The sequence below is a fragment of the Prionailurus viverrinus genome, chromosome E1 (genome assembly GCF_022837055.1).
Source record: "Prionailurus viverrinus isolate Anna chromosome E1, UM_Priviv_1.0, whole genome shotgun sequence".
Taxonomy (NCBI): Eukaryota; Metazoa; Chordata; class Mammalia; order Carnivora; family Felidae; genus Prionailurus; species Prionailurus viverrinus.
In genome coordinates, this window is record NC_062574.1 from 1,414,281 (window position 1) to 1,433,416 (window position 19,136).

The window sequence follows — 19,136 nt, forward strand, 5'->3', positions numbered from 1 at the left end:
TGTTGTGTCTCCCTGACAGCCTGCATCTGACAGGTGAGTGCCATCCCTGTCGCCGGTCACGATACCGCCGGGGATCTCGGTGCTATGGGACATCCCCTGAGCTACTGGCGCATTTTATGAGTTTGCATTAAAGTTGTTGAACTTTAATATGCACAAGCCCCTTCTCTGCTCAGAAATTCATGGTGACTTCTTAACCCCCGTATCAAAAGCACAGTGTCTGTCTCCCTCTGAACCCTGCCCCCATTTCTACCTATTGGGAACCTAAGTCTCTTCAAGGCCTGGTCCTGTTCCCGGCTTCTCAAGAAATCTTGACTCTAAGGCCTACTCCATGGTCTTTCTTTGAATCCCTCGAGTGCGTACAATGTACTCTTACACCAAATTATATATCGTCTCGTACCGTTGCAGCTGCTACACGTATATGCATCGCCTCCCTCACGAGAACGTAAGCTCCTTAAGGGCAGGGTCCGTGTCTTAAAGTTTTGTCTCTCCCACGGTGTCTAGCACAGGGCTTGGTGCGTGGGTGCTGAATACGTGCTCTGTTTCTCGATCAGCAAACTATTATCTGGTATTTTTAATTACACAGGGATCAACGTATGTACGTGCAAACTTGGACCAGTGGCCGAGGCTCAGGGTTGTCTCAGTGGGACGGAGAACTGACCATGATTAAGGGCAGCGGTCTGGTGGTCGGGCAAGCCAGCCAACCACACTGAGCACCAGCTGGTATGATCGCGACAAGAGCAGCCAGTCCACAGATCATCCCAGACGAGACGACTCACTTCCTGGGAGAAGAGCCCGGACGTTCTGAATGGTTATTATCTTGTGATCATCTGCATACGCAAACCACGGAACCACGAGACTTCCTTGGGAGGGACAGCAGATTTCAGACTCCGATGGGGGCGGGAGGTGTGGGTGGTGCCTATGTAGGATTTTAGTTTTCAGCTCTTAGCTGTGACACTGCAGAATAGCTGGGCCATCAGGCTGGAGCCTGTGAATGCCTTACCTCCACGTGCGGTTTACTGCGCCTGCCTGCACCATTTTGAAAACTTGAGCCAACACTTAACACGGACAAATGTCACATGAAGATCTCCATTTGGGGCTTTTCTTGAAAAACATAGGGAGATCTGGCAATGCCAGGTCTGCACGGCAGCTTCTAAGACAGGCCATGTGCTCTATCAAGAAGTTATTTCATTCACTCCTATTACCTACTTGGGCTCTTTTTTTTTTTCTTTAATGTTTGTTTATTTATTTTGAGAGAGAGAGATACAGAGAGCAGGGGAGGGGCAGACAGAGAGGGAGACACAGAAGCCCAAGCAGGCTCCACACCGTCAGCACAGAGCCTGACGTGGGGCTCGAACTCACGAACTGTGAGATCATGCCCTGAGCCAAAACCAAGAGTCCGATGCTCAGATGCTCAACTGACTGAGCCATCTGGGCGCCCCCGTACCCAGACTCTTGAAATCATTAGGAACATGTCTCCTCCATTAGGTTAGTCTGGGGAAAGCACCCTGGGAAAAAGGACTGATGTCTGTCTGTTACTCAGGGTTCGTAATTTGAGAATTAACATTTAGTTACTGCTACGATGTGAATGTTTGTGCCCTGCCCCCCCCCCCCATTCTTATGTTGAAATCCTAATCCTCTATGTGATATTAGGAAGTGGGACCCTTGGGAGGTACTTAAGTCATAAGGAAGGGGCCCTCATGATGAGATTAACACCTTACCAACAGCTCCAGAGAGACCCCTGATGGCTCCCACCGGTGAGGACACATCAACGGACCAGGAAGAGGGCCCTCACCGGAAGGCAACCATAAGGGTGCTTTCCAAGCCTGCAGAACTGTGAGCAGTAATGTTCTGATGTTTACAAGCCCTTCAGTCTGTGCTATTTTCTGTTACAGCAGCCTGAGCAAGTTATTTCCCTTTTATTAATCCCTTTGCACGGATTGCCGTGCAAGTTCATATTCAGGGGCAGGAAGTGAAATTCTGCCAATTTATTCTAAACAGACACCTGCTATTAATTCAGCATGCACATTTTCACTCACCCTTGATCCCTGCACCATGGGTAGCTGGAGAAAAATGGTCTCTTACTGTTGGATTTTTCACACGTTTACAGATAGGACGAGTGTCCTGGAGCTGGACTTGAGAAGATGCCTGAGGCCCCTCATGGGGGCGGGTGGAAGATTTATGATGAATTCCCTGGAAATCCCATTCCCTGCCCTCAGCTGCCTGCCTTTCTGGTGGCGGGTTAGCATCCCAGAGCTTTGGGGTTAGGACGCAAAGGAGGGGCCGGTTGTATCCCCTTTTCCCTGCCTTTACTGGCGTGTGTGGGATGGGGCCAGGCGGCCCCCAGAGACCTTGAGAGTCCGGCCGGGACAGCCGAGGACCAGCAGGGCAGCAGGCAGATTCAGGGCCTGCATCTCGGACGGGAGAGGACCGGGGCCGCTGGGACAGTCTTCTGAGGATATTCGACCATCATAGAGCATGTGCTTTAACGCCCTCGTCTTCTGTAACGCGAGGTGGGCCACATCTGGGCGACTTTAAGGAATTTCAGGGGCTCGGTTTCTTCCCGGGGCCACCATCCACGTAACACCTGGAGAGGACTAAATCATGCAAATGTTTGCGTTCTGCTCTCAGATTTTACCAAAGTAAGCAGAGCGGGGATTGCTGCGGGCAGAGAAGGGGAAACGCGCGTTCACTGGAAGGACACAGTCTCATCTGGACACCGAAACTGTCCAGAAGATCGTCGTCTTTAATCCGGGGGTGGGGAGAAATTCGAGCGGAACCTTACGCGCCGCCCCTCGCTGTTGTCGCTCCGGGCCGCTTTCGCGGTCGTACCACGGGCCCGGTTCTGCCCGCCGTCGCGTGCACGCCGTCCCAGGCGCCCAGTGCATGCTGGGGGGCGCGGGCCCGCCCGGAAGGCCGGTGGCGTCCGTGAGGTCATCAGTGGTCGCCGGCAGCCCCGGCAGGAAGGGGCGGTGCGCGCTGGCCGGCGCCTGCCGGGGCCTCGGCCGCCAGTCGCGGCGCGCGCCCGACATGCCGGAGGAGGCGGGCTTCCCGCCGGCCAAGAGGTTCCGGCCGGGCTGCGGGCCTCCCGGGGGGCGCGTGGTGATGCTGCTGACCGCGGGCGGCGGCGGCGGAGGCGGCCGGAGGCAGCAGCAGCCGGCCCTGGCCCAGCCCGCGGCCAGCCCCTACCCCGAGGCGGTGGAGCGGCAGCGCCGGAGCCTGCCGATCTTCCAGGCGCGGGGGCAGCTGCTGGCCCAGCTCCGAAACCTGGACAGCGCCGTCCTCATCGGTGAGTGGCCCGCCTCGTTCTCTGGCCGGCCCGAGGTGCCCTGACGTGTATCTCAGAGCCAGCCCCGGAGCGGCCCCGGGGGGGGGGGGGGAAGCCCCACTCTGGAGGCACCCACAGCCCCGGGGGCAGCGACCGAGGTGCCCGGCGGAGAGCCGCGCGGGGGACTTTGGGGCTTGCAAGAGTGTGGGTCCGAGCAGGTGTGGGAGGCGGCCCCGAGGGAGGGCCTTCGGCGCCTGGAGGTGGGGGTGAGCCGCCTGCAGGGGAGGCTCAGGAGGCACCGAGAGGATGAGCTTCAGAGGGAGGAAGATCTGGGGGAGCGTAGCCAGAGGAACAGATGCCCCAGCGAGGGCCCATAACACAGGGAGCAACCACGCAGATCCCATCGAGCGCTCTTTCAGCAGAGCTGTGGCGGGTGGGAGTTCATTTGTCACTGGGCTGAGCAGGGGTGAGGGAGGAAAGGCAGTGAGAGCAGGTTCCTGTTGGAGAAAGGGAAGGGAGCTGAGGGATTCGAGAGGAAGCGCTCAGTGGAGAGGGAGGCTGAAGATGGAAAGTGGGCACTAAGAGCAGAGACTGGGGGCCCGGTGGGGGGGGCTGCCAAAGCAGGGGCACTTGGACACAAGGGCTAGATGCCCGGCTGGCCTGGAATAGGAGGAAGGGTATCCAGCAGGCTGGGGGCTGGAGAGAGGAGGTGACCATGGATGTGGCTGGGGAAGAGTGTGTAGGGGAGGGGGACTTGGCTTGTCATGTGGAACAGGTGCAGGAGCTCTGCTGAGCTTGGGAGCCATGGGGCGTGAGGCAGGCCCTGGGGGGAGGATGGGGACAGAGGGAGGCCGCAGAAACAAGAACAGGGATCGACGGCCCCACTGCCAGCTCACAGATGTCTCGGTCTGCACAGATGGGTGATTTTACCTTAGTAATGCTCAGTCGCCTGGTGTAGGAGCAGAAAAGATGGACAGGGAGACGTTGGTCCACTTTTGGGGTTTTGCCTGGTGGGTTCAGCAGAAGGAGTGCAGCGGAAAAATCAAATTCTTAGTCTGCGAGGATAATTGGATTTGGGGCGCTAAGGTAGAAGACGCGGTGGCCAGGGAAGGAGGGATGCCCAGGTTTCCTGAGTTCTTGGTTCTACTTAGGGACCAAGGAACCCACGGGGACAGGAAATAAGGTGTGCTTGCTGCATGTAGGATGCTCAGATCCGGGGAAGAGGCAGGTGGGGACCTTCTCTGCCCTCCGGGAGCTTGTGGCATGGAGGATGGAAACTTGTAGACACTTCTGCACAGTGTAAGGTGGTCAGTGCTGGGAGGCGGTGCGGAGGAGGCCACTGGGGCAGCCCCAGGGAGAGAGCGCGTGGGTCTGACTCATCCTGTGGAGTTTGCAAGGGAGACGTGGCCACGGCAGGTGTTGCCTAATGGTGTGGGCCAGGGGTCTGAAAGAAAGGACAGTGGCTGCTGTGTAGGAGTGCGTGTGGCTTCCAGTGGTCCATCTCGTTTATGATCTTTCTTTAAACTTTGTGGTTTTTTAATGTTTACTTTTGGAAGAGGGAGACACAGAACTGAAGCAGGCTCCAGGCTCCGAGCTGTGGGCACAGAGCCCAGCGTGGGGCTCGAACTCACGAACTGCAAGGTCATGACCTGAGCCAAAGTCGGATGCTCAACCGACTGAGCCACCCAGGCGCCCCTCGTTTATTCTTTTTTACGTAACCGTTGTAGTTCATTGCAGTTGAACATACACATTGTTTCCTGTTATTTGCCGTCATGAGCGAAGCTGAATAAAACCTCTCTGAAACTATACCTTTACATGTATCTTTAATTATTTCCTCAGAATTAATTCTTGCAGGTGGAATTGTGGGTCTAGGGTGTGCACATCTTAAAGATGTTTCGCACCTAATTCGGCCTTCCGAGAAGCAGTCCCACCCAACACTCTACCAGCAGCTCACACGAGTGCCCGATGTCCTGTGGCTTTCTCAGCTCTATCAACTCCAGTATTTTATCTTTTTCTCCCGACTTTGGTGGAATTTGTTTCAGTTTGCACGTGAACGAGACTTGTTTCCTCTCTCAGGGGAGACGGGCTCTGGGAAGACGACTCAGCTCCCGCAGTACCTCTACGAGGGGGGCGTTGGCCGCCAGGGCGTCATCGCGGTGACCCAGCCTCGCCGGGTGGCCGCCATCTCTCTTGCGTCTCGAGTCTCGGACGAGAAGAGAACTGAACTCGGGAAGCTGGTACGTCACCTCCTTCTTTAACGACAGCCGCCCGCTCCCCCGTGCTGTGCTTTCCGGACAAGACCGCTGTGCAGGGAGGCCCGCTCTTGCCACAGTCCTTAGGCCTGTCCCCGAGTCTTTCTCCAGCCCCTCACACACCGCAGGGCCGACAGGCTGTCAGTGACATGCACTCTGCTTTCAGAATCTGTTGGCAAGTCAGATAGCTGTTTCCTCGAGCATGTTTCAGGCTTCAGTAACTCCATTAACTGTCTCGTCCGTATATGTGTCTATACGTACATACAGCGTATATACGGGTATTGAGAGTGAGCCCCAGAACTGTGTGTAGGTCAGCTCTGTGTGTGCTTGTGCATGCACGCACTCGAGAACCTTCCAGTCTTCTCCCAGCTGTACGAAGCGTCACTCAAAATTATCAAGTACCTGGGGAAGTAGCCTCATTTTAGGTTCCTTGTGACGTGTATCCTAATCGCAGCTAAAGGGACCCGTCCTCTGTCTGTCTGTGCCCTGTCCACTGTCTGTCTGTGCCCAAGGGAGCAGGGGAGGGTCGGCGTTGGCGTCGTCCCCCGTGAGGACACAAGTGCCTGCTCAGCGCCGGTTACGCGGGTGCTCACCGAGTGACGGTGGGACCATCCCCCACGCAGGTTGGCTATTCCGTGCGCTTTGACGACATCAGCTCCGAGGACACCAGGATCAAGTTCCTGACGGACGGCATGCTTCTGCGAGAAGCGATTTCAGACTCCTTGCTCCGGAAGTACAGCTGTGTCATTTTGGACGAAGCCCACGAACGGACCGTCCACACGGACGTGCTCTTCGGGGTCGTGAAGGCCGCGCAGAAGCGGAGGAAGGAGCTGGGGAGGCTGCCTCTCAAAGTAGGTGTGGTGCGCTCGCCAGAGGGGCCCGCGCTCTGCTTGCCAACGCGGGGAGGCTCACTGTCACAGGGAGGGCACAGAAAGGCCGGCCCGGTGTGGCTTCCCCACCGTCCTCTTCCGTCCCGGACGCAGGTGATCGTGATGTCCGCCACGATGGACGTGGATCTGTTCTCGCAGTATTTCGGCGGGGCGCCCGTCCTCTACCTGGAGGGTCGGCAGCATCCCATCCAGGTGTTTTACACCAAACAGCCCCAGCAGGACTACCTGCACGCCGCTCTCGTCTCCGTCTTCCAGATCCACCAGGTACGGGCAGGTGCGGGCGGGCCCCGCAGAGGTCTGGCTCCCCGTGCCGCCTGGACGAGAAAAGCTACCGACCGGGACAGCCCACGAGCTGTGCCGTTGAGACGAGGGGCCTGTCCGGCCTCTTGTTCTTTTTTACGGCAATTCTTATTTTCTCTAAAAAGAAGAATAACTCAGCTCTGCCGGCATCACGCCTCAGCCGAGCCAGGAAACATCCTGTCAGAGCAGACTGATCGGAAGTCCCAGTGAGAAGGGCATGACGTGTAGCGGGAGGAAGTCAGTGAGACGCTACGTTCTCTGCTGTTGGCCACGTCGTTGTTAAAAAAGTTGGTATCGACCCCAAAACGGGTGGCCATTTGGAGCTTTTGGCTTTTTTTTTTTCCTTTTAGAAAAACCGAATTAGAGAAACGTGTCAAAATTTCTTCTCATCTTATTAAAGACCTACTCAGAAGTTTGAGTGATTAAATCATCTCATTTTTTTGTTTATCTTATAAAACTCGTAACTTTCTGAGAAAACCAGAGGCCAATTTTTTAAAACTAATTTTTATTCCAATCTAAGTGGTGAGTGTGTAGTTTAAAGTTTAAAAAGTCAGCAGCTAGCTGTGTAAGGACCGGGAAACCGGCAGCTGATTTTACTGCCGCGTTCCAGATCCCGTCTCTCGGGTTACGTTCTTGGCTCCCCTGACTGCTTCCCCTGGATTCACGTTAGTATTTGCAGTGTTACCCGGCGATGCCGCTCCTGCCGTGTTTTAAGTTTCCTGCCGCGGTAGGTGAGGATTTAGACACCTCCCTCCCCGCCTCTTGCTCTGTGCATCTGTCTGGACTCTTCCTTCGGCCACACCTCTGGGCCGAACCGCATTCTTGCCTCCCGTGTCTTCCCAGCCTCCTCCCTCGTAGGTGGAGGAGGGCACAGGGGTCGACCGTGCCACCCTCGGTTCCACCTCCCCTGACCCGCCTCTGCCTCACTGCCGGGTCCTGGGCCTTTCTTCTCCGGGGAGACGGGCCCATCTCCGGTGGCCGCGGGCCCTTCAGACCGCTCCCCGGCCGGAGCGCCTCCGTCCAGCACGCCATTCGCTCCCCGTCTCCTTCGTCTTTCAGAACAGGTCGAAGCTTCTGGTCCCTTTTCTCCTCCGCTGCCTTTGTTGCTCTGGGCTTACCGCTTCACTGTCCTTTAGATCAAGGAAGGCGTCCACCTGCCAAAAAGCAAGCTCGGTGAGGATGGGTCCTGAGTGGTGGCTGCAGATGTGTTCGGGCTCCATGGTGGCTTTGATGAGTCCCACGGATGAGGTTTTGACTGTCTGAGATTTGTCCCGTTGTGTGTACTTGTGAACATCTGTCCTGTTAGTACCGGGCTGTAAAAGCCACGTGCACACACACGTAAACGTACACACGTTTTCGCATAGACACACACGCGCGCACGTGTATTTAGCACAGTTCAGCGTTTTCAGCCATCTCGTCACGTAAGCATCTTGCTGATTAAGACACCTGAACAGACTTGCAGGAAGGATCGTGTGCAGGAGTATGTCGTTAACGCCTGGACGCTGCTGACCTTGCAGAGGTGACAGCCCGTTAGGTCCGGGGTCTCAGGCGCTTGCCCGCGTGCGGCATCGTTTGGCTGTGCGACCGTGCTTTGGGCGGCATCGTTCAGTGAGGGCTCCTCTTCCAGCGCGACTGCTTCTGGCCGTTCCCACCGCCACGGTTTCCCCAAGGTGGCTTCCGTCTGGCCGGCTCCAGGGAAGGAAGGGAGGCTTCTGCAGGTTTCTTGGCCGGCTTGTGCCCTTCGTGGTACTGTCCTGTCACCTTGCCGTCTGCTGACCTTCCTCCGGTATTGCCTCAGCTGGCTTTTGAACACACTCACCGCCGTCCTGGCTTCGTGCATTACGGTGGGGCCGCCCTCCCAGGGGAGACCCCCACGTCCAGGCTCATTTACATGTTGTCCACGTTAACAAGATAACCCCGGGAGCTTCATCAGTGACCCCTCTCCTGCTCCCTGGGGCTGTGCTTTCGGCGGCACCTGGTAATGCCGCGCTTCCCCTTCCGCAGGAGGCCCCCCCCTCTCAGGACATCCTGGTGTTCCTCACCGGCCAGGAGGAGATCGAAGCCACGAGCAAGATCTGCCGAGACATCGCCAGGCACCTCCCGGACGGCTGCCCCTCCCTGCTGGTCCTGCCTCTGTACGCCTCCCTGCCCTACGCCCAGCAGCTCCGTGTCTTCCAGGGAGCCCCGAAGGTGAGGGCGCCGCCGTCCTGGGCCCCAGGCGGGTCCCACGCCGACGTACGAGCAGGGAGACCGTTGTCGGGTGCGGGCGGGGGCAGGGCCGGAACGTGAACGGCAGCACCCCCTAAGTCCGACACGGACCGGCCTCGTTCGCCCACGACATTGGGCACCGGGTGCCATGCCGGGCACTGCGCGCACCCCGCGTGGATCCCACGTACGCCCTGTGTACACCCTGCATACGCTCCACCCACACCCCGCGTGCGCCCCGCGCACACGGCCTCACCCACTGCAGAACTGACGAGGTAGGTGGCGCTCCCATTCTGCCGTAAACGCGGCAGCCCCCAGAGGCGGGGAGCACACGGGACGTCCCCGCCGGGCCAGGGGTCCAGCCCCCCCCCCCCGCCTGGCCCGCTGCGTCTCGTCCCCTCGGGATGAGCTTTTACTCACCCTTCTGTAGTGGTTACTCGTCAACAATGACGCCGTCGGCTCTTGATTGTGGCTGGACTGTGGAGGTTGATGGTGAGGAGCATGCTCTAAAGCTTGTGAATCCCGTGTGCGCCACACGCCTTTTCTGGTTTCTCCTTCCTTTCAGGGCTGTCGCAAAGTGATCATTTCCACCAACATTGCCGAAACCTCCATAACCATTCCGGGAATAAAATACGTAGTCGACACGGGCATGGTTAAAGCAAAGAAATATAATCCCGGTGAGAAGCTAGCCCGCGGGCGCCCCTTCCCTGCAGTGAGCCCCCCGGCTTCTCCCAGTGAGCGCCTTGTGCCGAGACTCGCCACCGTTGACGGGGGTTCGGGGCGCACGGCGCGAGGGAGCCTGTGCCCCAGGAAGGGGCCCTGCGGCAGCAGCGAGGGCGAGGCAGGGCAGGACGGGAGCCCAGGTCCTGCCAGGTTGAGAGGAGTGGCCGGGCACGACCTGACCCCGCGGCAGGACCTTTGTTGGGAGGGACGTCTGGGCTCCGGCTTCCTAGAAAGGAAGCCTCCCTGGGCCGGGGAGGCACTAGCTGATCCCCAAGCGTGTGCAATGCAAGCCGGCCTGAGGTCCAGGTCCCGTCTGCTCTCGACCTTGCTTCAGTCCACAGAGGATTAGAGGCAACGGAAGCAATTGCTCCCAAAAGCCTGATCAAAATGCGCTCCTAAGCATCCGAGGGCACGGACCTTCACACACGTGTTCTTAGGGGTGGCGTGTGGAAGAACCCGTCCCCCAGGCCTGGCATAGGGCACACCTCAATCAGGACATTCGTCACGTCTGCTCCTGGGAGTGACGCCATCACATCGCCTCCCTCTTAAAGCAGAGCTGGGGCCAGGCTGGGGGGGGGGGGGGGGGGCGCACTGCACAAAGGACCGGGCATATCCGGTCCCCAGGCATTGATCGGGAGGGTGACCGGCCACCCTCGTTTCCCGGGCCCCGGGAAAGCCTCAGTCCGTGGCCTCAGCCAGAGCCTGGGGCTGCGGTCCCGGCCCCTGCAGCACACACGCGGCCATCTGCCATTTCAGCAACACGCCTCGCACTGCCGACGGCTGAGCAGTCTGGGTTCGCTCTCCAGTGCAGCCGGGACTTTTCCGGACTCTCGCGTGGCAGGGAGGACCCCCGGTGCGGCGTCCTGAGGAGCGCCGCAGGAACGGTGGGTTCGCGCGCTGAACGTGGCTCTGACGCGGCCGTTCTCCCCGCAGACGGTGGCCTGGAGGTGCTGGCCGTGCAGCGCGTGTCAAAGACCCAGGCCTGGCAGCGCACGGGCCGGGCCGGCAGGGAGGACAGTGGCGTCTGTTACCGGCTGTACACGGAGGACGAGTTCGAGAAGTTTGACAAGATGACCGTGCCAGAGATCCAGAGGTGGGCCCCCGGCGCTCCCGCCCTGCCGCCGTCCCCTACCCCCCCTGCCGGGGGAGCCGGCCAGAGCCCGGGGGCCACCTGCATCTCCCTCCTCGCAGGTGTAACCTGGCCGGCGTGATGCTGCAGCTCCTGGCAATGAAAGTGCCCGACGTGCTCACCTTCGACTTCATGTCCAAGCCCTCTCCAGGTAGGCGGTCGTCCGCGTGGCCCTACGACAAACACTAGACTCGCCAGGAACCATCCGGGGGGGCTCTCTGTTTACTTTTGTTTGGTCGCATGGCAGCACCAGCTGTTGGAGGGGCGCCCGCGGATCTCGAGGGTACAGATTCTCCCGGGAGCCGTCCTCGCGGGGGTCCCACACGGTGGGGGGTCCCGGGAGCTGCAGCGGCTCCCAAGGCCGCCAGAAGGGCCGGCGGAAGGGCCGGAAAGGTTCTTTGCTCTGGACTAGAATTTGATGGGTTCCTGGTCTCTGTCGGCGGTCCCCCTGGAGGGAGGGAGCTCACTGGGGTTCTTGCAGACGGTGGCTTTGGCTGCTGGCTGTCTTCAAGAGCCAGTTTCACTCTCTTCTTTCGTCGCCTTCTTGCTTTTTCTTTGGTTTTGTTTGTTTTGTTTTTTAACGTTTACTTATTTTTGAGAGATAGCACACGCAGGGGAGGGGCAGAGAGAGAGAGAGAGAGAGACAGAGTCCAAAGCAGGCTCCAGGCTCTGAGCCGTCAGCCCAGAGCCCGACACAGGGCTCGAACTCACGAACCGCGAGATCATGACCTGAGCCGAAGTCGGACGCTTAACCCACTGAGCCCCTCAGGTGCTCCTGGGAGTCTCTGCTTCTGGAGAGACCGGTCCCGGTACCACATACGAGTGTACCTGTGGGCGGGATTCGTGCGTGTGACGTAGCTGGGTTTAAAGGTGACACACATCTTACCGAACACAGGCCATTACTTTAGAAGGCAGCGATGTCGTTAGCGGCCTAGCCCTGGGGACGGTGGCGGCTGTGATCGATGCTGCGGCTTGACGTGGCGCCCTCAGAAGTCTTCGTCTTTGCGACGTGTCGCTCCGTCTTCTGTCTCCGTCTGCAGACCACATTCAGGCGGCCGTGGCACAGCTGGAGCTGCTGGGAGCCCTGGAGCGGAAGGACGGGCAGCTCACCCTGAGTCCGCTCGGAAGGAAGATGGCAGCTTTCCCTTTAGAGCCCAGGTTCGCCAAAGTGAGTCGCCCCCGCCGGCCTCGGTCCCCCTTCGCGACGCTGCACGCCGGCCCTCGCACGGCAGAGGGCTCACCGCGGTGCCCCTGGCTTAATCCGCACACCGTACTCCGTGCGTGACGCGGACTCCCGTTCTGTGTGCGATTCAAACCCACATACGCACGGGCCCCCCATCAGGAACGTGGGAATCCGCGGGAGGGCAGTCACGGGCTCTACGAAAACGTGCGGTGACGTGAACATAGGTAGGCCTGGTTCGGGCAGCATGTGCCCCGCGAGGCCTCGGAAGGGAAGTGCGCGAGCGTGTGTGTGTGTGTGCGCACGTGCACACACGCAAAAACCGTGTTCGGATGCCGGGGAGACCGTGCCTCACACCATGTGTACCTTCAACGTGCAGGCCATCCTCCTGTCCCCCAAGTTCCACTGCACGGAGGAGATGCTGACCATCGTCTCCCTGCTGTCCGTGGACAGCGTCCTGTGCAACCCTCCCTCCCGGCGGGATGAGGTGCAGGCCGTCCGCAGGAAGTTCGTGTCCAGCGAGGGCGACCACGTCACCTTGCTCAACGTCTACCGGGCCTTCAGAAGCGCCGGCGGGAACAAGGTCAGTCTCGCGTCTCCCCCGAACCCGCCTCCCTCCCGCCTCGAGATCGGAGCACGAGATCCTTCCTCTCTGGCAGGATCTCCCACGGAGCCGCGAGGACGGAGCCGGGTGCTGATGCGCCTGCGCACGGGGGTCGCCAGGCCTCCGTCCTGCTTCTGTTGAACTGGTGCTCCGAGGGGGCAAGTTCCCCGTGTTTGGTGACCGCGCTTCTTAGCCACAAATGCGTCTTCCCCGCCTGCCCCTGACTTTCCTCACGGCGGCTTTTGCTCGTAGGCTATTTCAGTTCCTCCGACAGGACGGAAGCGCCCTTCTGGATCTTCTCCAAGATCTGAAAGTAGCGCGTCCTGTGAAACGTTTCCTGAGCCGAAGGGGCGTAAAGAGAAGAAGCGGTCGTTAGTTTATGTGGAACTTTCTTGTGGGTTCCCAGACCCCAACGATAGCCTCTCTGGGGCTTTCCTGATACGTGAGGTCACATGTTGCTAACGGATACTCAGAGTAATGCAGGTGAAGCGCAGATGCTCCCCTGGCGGAGCTCCAGGGCCGGGAGCTTGGCGGTGCGGGCGCGGGGGCGGGCGCGCTGCCTCCTAGGGGCCCCCGCAGAGCAGACGCAGAGCTGTTTCCTTTCGCCCTTTTCCATCAAAGCAGAAATCCTGTTGTGTTTCCCTCGCTAGCGAACCCGAGCGCTAACGCGAGCCTTGTCCACGAGCGAGGCGGCATGATGCGTGCCTTCAGAGACGCTCGGGTCCGTCCTTCCATCCCTCAGAGAGACCCGTGTGGTGCCCGTGTGCGCGCCCTGACTCCGTCCGTGTCGGGGCGCGGTCCCTCCTGAACGGCCCCTCTCAGGTCTAGGAGTTGCAGACGTCTTGCTGTGGTTGCCTCAGTTTATGTTTAAGGACAGAAAACGCTGTCCCGTCCTTCCGTCTTGTCACTGCCGTCCTGACGTCGGCCCGTGTCCCACACGACCATGTGCTTTCGCTTCGGAGCCCCCACGTGCCACACCGTGAGCGCCGCGTCTCCCCGCGGCCCGTCCTCCTTGGTCATCCGCCCGCGGCCGTGGACACGAGCCCCCGCTTCGCCGTCCTGACTCTTGGTCGATGGAGACGGGATCGCGTCTGTGTTACTTCGCCGCGATTCCTCAGCGGACGGCGTCCTTGCAGAAGATGATTGGACGTTTGAACTAACTCTTCTGTGTGTCGGCTTTTCTGCCCATTTTTCTTCCAGGTTCTTGGTCATTTTCTAATTGATACGGAGAAGCTCTTTAAATCTGTCCTGGAGGTGATTTATCCTTTATTGGCTATAGTGATTCGAACACCCCAGTCTGGCTTTTTTATGGTGACCTGACATAAGGAGACTTCTTTTCTAAGTTTCATTTTTGTCAATCATCTCTGCACCCAGCGTGGGGCTCAAATGGGGCTCGAGCTCATGACCCCATGAAGGAGAGTCGCACACTGCACCCACTGAGCCAGCCAGGCGCCCCCACGTGGGGACAGCTTTCGTTTAACTCTGAGGTGTTACTGTTTCCCCTTACGGTTCATGCTTTTTGGTATAAAGTTATTTTCCTATTTTCCTATACTGTTTTTTGCTGACTGAAGTCCTCCCTCTGAATCCAGCTGTTCTCCGGGTCCTGTCGCGTTTTTCCCTCGGCAGAAGCGTGAGGGTTGTGACGTCTCTCTCTGTCTCTCCTGTTCAGGATTGGTGCAAAGAGAATTTTGTCAACAGCAAGAACGTGATGCTGGCAGGCGAAGTCCGAGCACAGCTGAGGGACATCTGCCTGAAGGTACCTCTCCTCCTGGCGCCTCTGGGGCTCTAACCTGTCCCTTGTTTCCAGGCGGGAAGTTTCAGATTGCTCGTTGCTAATGGTTACGAGAGAAAGCCTCATCGTAGGGAAATGTAAAAATAAGGAAGGAAGTAAATATTACCCACAGTTCGACCCGTCACCACTTCTGTCTGTTTTCTGCAGCCTTGTTTTTTGTTTTGGTTTTTTGTTGTTGTTTTGGTTTTCTGTTTATTTATTTTGAATGGAGAGGCAGAGAGACGGGGAGGGAGGGAATGTCAAGCAGGCTCCACACTGTCAGCACAGACCCTGATGCAGGGCTGGAACTCACAAACCATGAGATCGTGACCTGAGCCAAAACCGAGAGTCTGACGCTTAACAGACCGAGGCACCCAGGCGCCCCTCCGCTCTTAAAAACTTTAAAATTATTTTTCAATTCTGAGATTTACTTTTCTGGTGGGAATATCTTTGTTACTTTGTTCAGATTACTTGCTTGTTACAAGTCGATACAGCGCGGAAAACAGCGGCACAGACGGGCTGAAACAACTTCTCCCACATCCTGCCCTTCCAAAGACAGACCAGGGTTAGCGGTCTGGCGTAGGTCCTTCCAGTCTTTTCCTGCACACGTATGTTTTTGTGTGTTTGTCTCCCTCACTGCGTGTGCACACGTACACGTACGCACACACACACGGTTTTCTTTTTTAAAGAAACAGAGTACAAGTTTTGCAACTTTTCCCACGGGGTGTCCTTGCACACGCCATGTGTCCGGGTGTCTTGGTGCCTGTGGACCTGCGTCTCACCGCCCTTTCCGGTGACCTCGTGGCCGTCTGTCGTACGCCCCGCATCGTAGGGAAGCAGGCCCCGCGCGACACTCGCCCAAGTGCCGATGACCATCTTCCTAGACACATATCTGTGCTTCATGCACGGAATGAACCTCCGGGTGGAATCTAGGTTGCGAGACACCCGCCGTATCGCCCCCCAAGGTCGTTTTTCAGTGCGGCTGGCGCACGCGTTCCGTCATTTTCGGGTTTACGGCAGCGGTGGTGACCGCGTCCCCGCGTCCCACGCATTTCGCCACTGGGAGGTCGCACCCCCCAAGTGTGCTCTTAGCTTGTGCTCCCCCTCGGAGCCCGTGTGGCTTCCGAGTCCTTTCACGCGCACACCGACGGCTGTAGGACACTCCGCGTCTTCCCACAGAGGCGAGTGGTTTACGTCGGCTGCTCCCGTGGTCGCTCCCGTGGTCGAGCGGTCACGAACTCCGTGGTGGAAGTCCCTGCCTCTTCCGAGACGGCCCCTCAGCGTAGGACGTGTCCGCGCGTTTCCAGGGGGCCGCTGTTCCCCCCGCCCCCATCCCCAGGCCCGCGTCTGGTCCCATCGCCCGTCGCTGGCAGTTAGGTGATTTCTTGTCGTGGTTGCCGTGTTCCGTATCTCACGTGGTTTCCCGGGCCCTCTTGTTCCTGAGCAGTCGTCCTGCCCGGCCGTCCCGTCCCGTGGCTCCCCGGGTTCTCCCTGTCGTCACTGGCAGCGGAGGCGTCACTGGCAGCTCCTCGTCCTGAACTGAGGGCGCGTCAGCGGCCGGTGGTGCCTCCGCGCCAGGCGTCGGTCGGGGTCCTGGGCTTTGCAAATGGGCCTCACACTCCTCCTCTCAGGGAACAATCCAGAGGGCAGATCTGGCGGCGGTAACGGTGTGGCTGTGGTCTGTGAAGCGCTCACTGAGGCACCGTTCTAAGTCCTTTTCACGCATTTGCTCGTTTGAAATCCTCATCTCGCCCTGACGAGGTTCTGTGTTATTCCTGTTTTACAAATGATGAACCAGAGCCTAAAGAAGTGAAGGCATTTGCCCCGAATCACAGCCGGTGGGCGCCAGAGCGGCCGCCTGGAAGGAGAGACCACGGCTAGCTGCAGGACTCGGGGGCTCCCTGGAGGTGGTGACAGCTGACAGTGTCCCCACAGAGGAGAGAAAGAAGGTCTCGTCAGGCGGGGATCAGCAGTTTGCAAAAAACAAACCCCTCGAGCCATCTTTGTTTTAAAGAAAATATTTTTTTAATGTTTGTTTATTTCTGAGACAGAGACAGAGCATGAGCAGGGGAGGGGTAGAGAGAGGGGGACACACAGAATCGGAAGCAGGCTCCAGGCTCCGAGCCGTCAGCACAGAGCCCGACGCGGGGCTCGAACTCACAGACCGAGAGATCACGACCTGAGCCGAAGTCAGACGCTTAACCGGCTGAGCCACCCAGGCGACCCACCCCTTGAGCCATCTTAAAGGGACAAGTGGGGATAGAACAGTTTCTGTGGGAGCCTATGGACATAGTCGAGCCCCAGAGGGACAGGAAGGAAGCGGGAAGCAGAGGACGCTGCCAGGAGCCAGAAATGTTCCGGGTGCTCGTCCCCTAGTTGGCCTCTGTCTGCACGCCCCTCTTCCCCCTGCTTCCTGCCTTCTGCCTCGGCTCACGGGAGCAGCAGCAGAGCGGACAGATTTCCTGCCCTTCCCATCCCTCCCCATCCCAGAAGATCCCTCCCCATCCCCCCATGCCTGGAACACTGGAGCCAGCACTGCAGGGTCAGGCAGGTGTCCACCCGCGGTCTGGTCGACTGCGGCCTGGGGTGTAAGGCGCTGTGACCTTCCCCGGGGCGCGTGCAGGTTGATGGAGGCCCGGACTTCCCCTCGGGAGCAGGGGGGGAGGGGCAGGGGTCTTGGTGCCGGGAGGCTGAGTGCAGGAGGCAGGGCCGGAGCCCTGCTCCAGGGAAGGAAGGCGAGTGAGGAAGCCCCTACGCGCTGGGGGTGAGAGGGCCAGGCCCCTCCCCCCGGGTCCCCCGGCCCGTCTGAGCGCTGGTGGCCCGTGTGCTTCCCGGTGGCCGCTCTCCTCCGGCCCCGCGGTGTCCCAGGCGGCAGAGGTTGGGGCCTTGCCCGCCAGTGCTCGCTCTGCCGGGCTGGCGTGCGGGCCGCATGTGCGCCTGACCGCGGGCGGGTCTTCCTGTTTCCTCCTCCCGAGACAGATGTCGATGCCCATGGTGTCCTCCCGCGGGGACGTGGAGAGCATCCGCCGCTGCCTGGCCCACAGTCTGTTCATGAGCACCGCCGAGCTGCAGCCCGACGGCACCTACGCGACCACGGACACGCACCAGCCGGTGGCCGTCCACCCCTCGTCCGTCCTCTTCCACTGCCGGCCGGCCTGCGTCGTGTACACGGAGCTGCTCTACACCAACAGGTGCTACATGCGGGGCCTGTGCGTGGTGGACGCGGACTGGCTGTACGAGGCCGCCCCCGACTACTTCCGGAGGAAGCTGAGGGCTGCCCGAGACTGAGCCGCGGCGCTCGCGGGCCCGCGACCCACCGGGACCGGGGGGCGGGGGGCCGGGGTGGCCAGCCCCACCGCCAGGAGCTCGAAGCGTGTGTGTCCCAAGCGCTGAGACGGAACCGCGGACGCGCCGTGGGAACCTCGGCCCCGCGTTCGGTGGCTGCTCTGTGGCTCTGGGTGACCGCGAGCCTCACTCCTCATCCGCCACGTGGGGTGATCAGAGCAGTGCTGACGGGCTCGGGTTTGGGGAGCGTGGAAGGGGAGCGCCCAGGTCCCCACCTGGCCCACGATGAGCCGTCACGCCCGGAGGACTGCTTTCTCCCGACGGACTTGAGTCCAGAGTCCCCTGGGTCCTGGTGACTGGGAGGACTTTCTGGAAGGGACCCCAGCAGGCCGCTGAGCTCAGCTGTCCTGTCGTCTGTCTGTAACTCCTGTAGAAGCTTGAGGTGGGAAATGCCGCGTCTTAGCTCCTGGGCTCGCCTCCCCTCGTGAGCCTCATCCCCGGGGGTGAGGGGGGACTTGCGGGGCCTCCACAGTCTCCTCCCTGCCCCGTGTCGTGACAAGGGAAAGGACACCAAAAGTTGCCCTCAGCCGTTTCGTTACGGGAAGCAAGTAATCTTTCCCCGGATGGTGTTTTGCCCTGAGGAGGCCGAGTTAGCCTTTCTGTCGCGCTTCATTCTAAACCGGGCTACGGGGGCTTTCGGTCGTTCCTCGCGCAGCGGGCCGTGCGGTTTCTAGGCAGGGGCCACACCGCCCGAGAGACGCTTCAGCGGCTGTGGTGAGTCTGCTCTGGGCCCGGGGGCCCTTCTCCCAGTCCGTCCTGCTGGCGCTCTCCGGCCTCACCCGTCCGTCCTTCCGTCCGTCCGCCCGGCACCGGCCGAGCCCGAGCGCCCGCGTGTTGGGTCAGTGCGAGGGCCGTCGGGCACCTGGACGGACTTCCGTTAGAAATAGCGACGTGCGGGCCAGATAGGGTCCCACAGGTCCGAGATGCCCCATTTTACTGAATTCTTAGACTTCTAGTCGGCCTTCCCCTGACCGCCTTGTTCTTTACGGTTACTGACTTCCTGACGAGTTTTTCAGAAAAAATTTTAAGTGTATTTTTCTCACTTCTTAATAGAGACCTGGGATGTTCAGCCTGACTTGGTAAAAGAAAAAAACTGTATTTTTAATAAAACATGAATCATGTTGGTAAAAAAAAATTGGGAGTGGGTGATTATGTTCCTCAGAATTTGTTCGGCGAATTCGGTCTAGAGTGTTCTCTGGGGCAAGGGAAGCTTAACCTGCAATAATTTAGTCCCGGTGTAAGTACCAGAACACTTCCCAGAAATGTGGATTGTGTTCTGGGCAGGAGTCAGGGGTCAGTAGCTTCCAAAAAGCTTTCGTGTTTCCCTACAGAAATACCTTTATCACCGGAGCATTCTGGTAGAGTTTTAATACTGTGGTTTTTTTTTTATCGGGGTTTTAAAACAGTTAATTTTTAATCCTGCTGCTCGGGGATTGAATCAGATTGGAGAACCGATTCTGACTACATGTTAC

The 19,136-nt window shown here is 59.0% G+C and overlaps 1 protein-coding gene across 1 annotated transcript; it reads left to right on the plus strand.

Moving 5' to 3' along the window:
- Window positions 1–2,931: 2,931 nt before the first annotated feature.
- On the plus strand, window positions 2,932–18,862 carry DHX33 (DEAH-box helicase 33). The gene is made up of 12 exons (XM_047832343.1): window positions 2,932–3,286; window positions 5,342–5,502; window positions 6,141–6,368; window positions 6,501–6,671; window positions 8,712–8,897; window positions 9,478–9,589; window positions 10,569–10,728; window positions 10,827–10,915; window positions 11,805–11,932; window positions 12,324–12,527; window positions 14,218–14,304; window positions 17,299–18,862. The coding sequence occupies exons 1-12, from the start codon at window positions 3,028–3,030 to the stop codon at window positions 17,605–17,607; spliced, it is 2,094 nt and encodes a 697-aa protein (XP_047688299.1). The 5' UTR covers window positions 2,932–3,027; the 3' UTR covers window positions 17,608–18,862.
- The last annotated feature ends 274 nt before the right edge of the window (window positions 18,863–19,136 follow it).

Excerpts from the sequence above, each read along its gene's own strand:
- DHX33 (XM_047832343.1), top strand. The coding sequence starts at position 3,028 with ATGCCGGAGGAGGCGGGCTTCCCGCCGGCCAAGAGGTTCCGGCCGGGC. Across the intron at positions 6,369-6,500 it reads TGGGGAGGCTGCCTCTCAAA|GTGATCGTGATGTCCGCCAC; the intron begins GTAGGTGTGGTG and ends TCCCGGACGCAG. Across the intron at positions 8,898-9,477 it reads TCTTCCAGGGAGCCCCGAAG|GGCTGTCGCAAAGTGATCAT; the intron begins GTGAGGGCGCCG and ends CCTTCCTTTCAG.